Source organism: Trachymyrmex septentrionalis, unplaced genomic scaffold (genome assembly GCF_001594115.1).
Source record: "Trachymyrmex septentrionalis isolate Tsep2-gDNA-1 unplaced genomic scaffold, Tsep1.0 scaffold112, whole genome shotgun sequence".
Lineage (NCBI taxonomy): Eukaryota > Metazoa > Arthropoda > Insecta > Hymenoptera > Formicidae > Trachymyrmex > Trachymyrmex septentrionalis.
The window spans coordinates 882629-888766 of NW_017304248.1; the positions used below are offsets into that span (position 1 = coordinate 882629).

The 6138-nt window shown below is 28.0% G+C and overlaps 2 protein-coding genes across 2 annotated transcripts in view; one reads left to right on the forward strand and one right to left on the reverse strand.

Annotated features, from left to right (window-relative positions):
* Positions 1-616: 616 nt before the first annotated feature.
* Positions 617-4262, reverse strand: LOC108751958 (UDP-galactose translocator). The gene is made up of 6 exons (XM_018492466.1): positions 4142-4262; positions 3414-3531; positions 2750-2831; positions 2520-2639; positions 2195-2409; positions 617-1412 (listed from the first exon to the last, which is right to left on the reverse strand). The coding sequence occupies exons 3-6, from the start codon at positions 2766-2768 to the stop codon at positions 765-767; spliced, it is 1002 nt and encodes a 333-aa protein (XP_018347968.1). The 5' UTR covers positions 2769-2831; positions 3414-3531; positions 4142-4262; the 3' UTR covers positions 617-764.
* Positions 4263-4773: 511 nt separating this feature from the next.
* Positions 4774-6138, forward strand: part of LOC108752671 — a 12056-nt gene continuing 10691 nt past the window's right edge. The window contains exon 1 of the mRNA XM_018493693.1: positions 4774-4978. Within this exon, the coding sequence (XP_018349195.1) occupies positions 4921-4978 (58 nt within the window). The 5' untranslated portion in view covers positions 4774-4920. The remainder of the gene's footprint in view (positions 4979-6138) is intronic.

The following is a 6138-nucleotide window of genomic DNA, read 5'->3' on the forward strand; positions in this document are numbered from 1 at the left end:
GATCTAATTATGTAATCATGAAATATTATGAAATAATTATAGAAGTTGAAATATAACTTTTTTTTTAGAATATGATGTAAAATTTGCACCATGTTTAAATTTAATTTTCATACAAATATAGTTTTACTTCATGATTTGACAAATATTTTAAAAGTTGGAAGCTTATTTTCTGGAAAAAAAAACGATATTATTGTGTACGACATAAGAAAATTTTCGTAAAAACTGTATTTATTAAAGTCTATTTAAATTAAGTACACAGTGTGAATACAACTTACTGGCCTATATCAATACATTTCAATTGAATTGGAAGTTATATAAAAATAAATATGAGTATATATAGTGTTATTATGTTCATAACAAATAGGTAAATAATTTCGTTTTAATACCTCTATATATGTTTTGTTCGCCATTCTAACTTTTTCATTTTGACTATCATAAGTAATTCAAAATAAAAATCGGATATAAAAACGTGATTGCACTCGTGACTTTCATATACAACGTGATAATTCTCTCAACCTTTTTTAAGACAAAAAAGCTTACGATTGATTGCACCATTTTTTTTTCAAAAATAGCTTTTTCTAAATCTCTATAAATATAATCTTTTTTGTTCCAAATGCGTCAATTATTTTAATTACTGCATTTTAATTATTTCTACCTTTAAGTATTTAAAAGTCCATGTATCGTCAATTCAATATTAACTGTTTACAAGAATTTAAGATTCAAGTCGAGTACTACCTCGTTAAAAACTTATATTTTCACTATTATCAGACTTTCTCAGCAGATGTATGTTTATCGAGGGATGCAGTTTTCGGTTGGTGGCTATAAAGAAAAATCGAACAGATGACAAGGAATGCACCCAGAGTAAACTGGAACGACAAGTGAAAGTCGAATAGATAAACGGAAGCTATACAAGAAATTATGATAGCTAAAGACGTAGCAAATCCTTTCAATATGTTATCGGCGTATTTGACTACCATAGCTACAATCAGTCCACCACCTGCTTGCAGGACCACTAGGTAGCAAATGAACAAATCATAACCAAAGAAGAATCCCTGCTTGTGTATAGCACTACTGTCTTGTAAAAAACATGTGCTTAGGCCGAACGGTATAGATAACACACTCAATTGCACGTTTCGCATCCATACGGAAATGTCAGAGTCCTTGAGAATCTTCTCGAAGTAAATTCCGGCAAAGCCGGAGAGAAAACACGCGCTTAAAGCGGCAGAAAAACCCAACCAGTGATTTTGTTCAATACCCGAAGGTAACTGTGCTTTTACAGTTTGTGCCAATTGTACCAGAACCACTCCAATAACCAACAGTACAAGAGCACCCCATTGAGTAGTGTGTAAAGATCTACGTAATATCGTCACTGCAAAGAAGGCTGTCGTCAAAATTTTCAACTGATACGTGACCTGAAAATATATTTATTTCAAATATATTATAAACTTTACTACACACAACACACACACAAATATAAAAGAGCCGATATGTAAAAGAAATTATATCCACAAATAAAAAAAGATGTAAGATATTTTAAAATCTCTGAATCCCTTTGTTTCTTGGTTACGAATTGAATGTTTTAAAAATGTTATAAATCCTACAAAATCAAGAGAAAAAGTAGATCAAGTTGCAGAAAAAGTTAAATACTATCTAATTAGCCTAGATTTATTCATTTTTTAATTTTTATTTATTTTTTTATAAATTTATTTTTCTTAATATTTCTTTTGGTCAATATTTTATTTTTATTTGAATTTGACATAAATATTAAAAAAAATTTTTTTCCAATAAATGTCTAAATATTGTGTTTTGTTAATGTATCACTTCTTTTTAATATTAAAATGATAATAAAAATGCTTCAAAATCATAAAAATTCTGTTTAATTTAATATTAATTGTTTCTGTATTTATGAAAAAAAAAAATAAATTATAGATACTTCAATCCCAAAATCAACTAAATCTTTCCTCCAGCTGCAAAACCATTCAAGGATATTTTAATAAATAGAAATTTCTTATGCCAGCTTGAATGAGAAAAGTTTTTTCACTCAAAAAAATTTCAAGTGGAGCTAACAACTTTTTCATGTGTAAATATAAAATCAACCAGTTATTCATATATTAATAAATATTTATTAATTCATATTAATTGTTATTCTCCTACATCTTTTAGAAGTAGACAAAACATTAATGATATGTCTTACCTGATGCGTAGCTGCATCTAAATTAGATGCAGAAACATAAAGTAAATTGTTTTGAATAATATACAGAAGGGATGGCACGCAAACTTTCAAAGTGTCAATAGGTTGCTTCACGATTGTCATATGTAATGCTTTGTAAAATTTCTCAAAATTTCCTTCTTCGACATATACTAATATAAGGCAGGTAATCAATTTGACTACTTCAGCCATCACAACAGCTAAAAAAAAAGATGACATAGTTATCTGTGAAAACAAGGATTTTCCATATTATATAAAGACTAATATTAAGATCGACTGTATTATATGTAATGTAGTTTATAATATTTACCAGTGGAAGAAAGAAACATGTCTCCTGCTCTGGTACGTGAATATCGCATGCTAAGGCCAACCATAGCATTTTGAACTGTGAGAGTAACTAAACTCACAAACTTTAATGTTTGCCCAGTTCCTATAACATTATATACATGTGTATATATATATATATATATCTTCGGTGCTTATATGTATGTTAGAGAATATAATGCATAACATTTATATAAATATTCATAATATACTAACTTTGCGAAGTCTTATTCATGTTGGTAACGTCTTTTGAACTTTTTTAAAACTTGGAAATATTTTTTCACAAACTACATTTTTCCTAGAATTATAAGAAATATATCTCAACCTTCTATTAAAAAAAAATATTTCATTATTTTTCTAATCTCTCTTACAAAACAATCAGTTTTGATTCTGCAATCACGAAAAGAAAGATAATGTATAATACATTCACGTGTAAAATATTAATTATTATCGAGGTATAAAGGTAATTGTTAAGAATGTAAATAAGTGACAAAAAAAAACAATATTTATTTGCAAAAGAAAAAATAAATCAGGAAATAGAACAGTAAAGAATAATTCATAATATACATATGACATATATTTTCATAATACAGAACGTTACTTTCGGTTCGTAATATACATTAAGATAAACTAATTAAAATAAAACCTATTTTGTACAATCCACATTACATTCAATAATATATACATATCATATTGACATTTCTACAGTGACAATCAACCGTGTAAGTTTTGGTAAACAAATTGAAAAATTCAGATCCTTGTAAAGATCTAGGTTAGAAAAAGCGTTAAAAGCTACGATAATTATTACGATAATGCACAAAATAGGGTAATTAGCACTTTTGAATAGCATGCAAAATAGTCCTTATCGAAGGCAATATACCTTTCCCGGAATTTTTGTACACGTTGGACTGACACGTTGAACATTCGTACTTCGTAAAAATGCCTAGTTATTTTCCTGTCGGCGCCAACGTTGATTGGCCTTATTCTGGCTTTGTTTCCTATTTTAGGTACTTGTTTAGTTTAGCAAACACCAAAATTGATTTAAAGCAATACTAATCGATGCAGTTTTATTTCGTAAAATAAACGAATTTGACAGAAAATAAGTGTCGCTCTGCTCTGTGAACCGAGATATCAATTTTTTAAATTGAGGATTGTTGAGATTAGGAAGTATATCACAGCCATGCTAATACTATGATGTGAGCATGCGCTACAATCGTCCATGCTCATGCGCATGCATTTTAGATATTTCTCTATTTTAAAAACACAAATTCTCTTACGCATAAAACGTAAATTCTTTTGCTTTAAAAAAAAATTATGTAAGAAAATAATTTGTTTTGCAAGCAGAAAATTTGTGTTTCTAAGGCAAAGAATTTATTTTTAAAGCAAAGAATATACGTATTTATAAAGCAGATAAATAAAAACAAATATCTAAAGCGAATGCGCATGTAACACATTTCCTAACCTTAATAGTTATCGAATTCAACGATTAATATCTCGTTCCACGAAACAGAGTAACACTTTTCTGCTAGATTCGTTTATTTCACAAAAAAAAAACGCGTCGAGTGATATATTTTTTATCCATTTTTGTATTCTAAACTAAACAGTTACCCTATTTTGATCCTATTTTTACTCCTAACCTATCCAAATCACGAAAAACGATAAAATAATTGTCTTTATTATAGCAAATCATAATGCATTTCATATTTATATTGCAAATATATAAATTTATACAATTGTACGTAAATGAAAACAATTATCTTTCGAATGATAACATTTAATCTCTACATAAATTTATAAAATTGAGTCGCACAGAATTTACTCCAAAATTATTTATAACAGTCATTAATGTCTGCTTCTCAATGTAGATTAAAGTTAAATCCTCATATGGACAAACGCTTTAACATTGAGCGCTGATTGGTGCAAAATGGATTATGGAGATAAAATTTATCTCCATCAATTATTTTAATTTTGGCGTTATGTGTAAACATATACATGACATGTGCATTTAATTAATTATTTTTATGCATATTATTTCAATTTAATATATCATTCTTTAAATATATATATATATACACATTGCTAAAATTAAAATAATTTAATAGAAAATTACTAGTTAGTAAATGCGCAATGTAAACTAGGCTTACGTCTTTGGATGCATCCGGGTGAATTTCTGAACGCAACCTGTTTTGTTATCAGCGCGTTTCCGAACACATGCTAATTCGTGTTCATTCATGTTGCTCGCGCCATCAACTTATTTTTATGTACCTACTTTTGTGGAACTATTGAAATGGATGGGTAATAAGATCGAGTAAAAATTGGAACAGCCGCGGACTAAGTGTCAGATCTGTGGGAACTTGTTTGTGCTTGAATCAATTTATATTTTTGCAATGGCTTATGTAAATATAGCCGAATGGAAAGCGGATCAAGTATGCGAGTGGTTGAAAGGTACGACGTTAAAATGTTTAATCAGCCTGACAGTACATCTCCAGTTAGACATTGGAAAAATTGGGTCATAAAAATATGTCGGAATTCTATTCAGTTTTGCGTATAAAATCCATTTTCTCCATTCCGTTTGACATACGCCTTCCTTTGTTTCTACTTAACTGTGTCAATTTTTAATTAATTTTTATTTTAACTTATAAAAAATTAATTATTAATTACTATTTTAACAGTTTACTCTTTAACTGATAATTATTTAATGTATAATGTTAATCTGTAATAAATGTTTAATGAACTTATCACTATTTTTACAATTTATAATCTTTTTTACATATTATTTTATATATATATACTTCCAGTTATCAGAAATATGATTACATACAATCAAAGTAGCATACTCTATTGATATAATAAGACGATAATTAATTAATAAACAAACCGATAGTAGTAAGATTTATGCAACAAATTTGCTTAGATCTTATAGGAATTTCTACAAGTCATTAATAAACTTTCAATAAACTGTTAGAAATAGATTAAAAATTAGAAGCAAATTATGAATGAATAGTGTGTCATAATACAACAAGTCAATAATAAGACTGCGTGGAGATGATCAAATCCTATTTTATATGATTCAAAACTTAAATTATATTGTGAGTAGATTTGTCAATATAGAGCAAAAATATTGATTTATGCGGATATTTAAAAACTACAACATTTACCTAAATATGAGAAATGCCACTTTGACGATTAGAGTTAGGTATTAAATCAATACATATACGAATTCTTGAAATGAATTTGGATTGTGAATTTTCAACACAATCCATCTGAAATATTAATAATTTCTTCAAATTGAATTACATGTATCTTAAATACTTAATTTGTAAAGAACTTATTGCGAAAAATACTTACTTATTTTTACTTAGATTACTTCGGCTGGGAGACAAACCTGGATCTCTAACATTCCATGCGAGTGTCCTAAGCCTTTAGATCACCAAAGAATCAGCAATAACAGATTGGCTGTTGCAAAGAATATTGCTAAGTCCTTGATGGTCTAAAAGTTTAGGACGCTTGTACGGAATGCTAGAGATTCTGGTTCGTTTTACTTGACCAAAGTAATATTTTTTTTTGCAATAAGTACTATATATATATATATATATATATATATA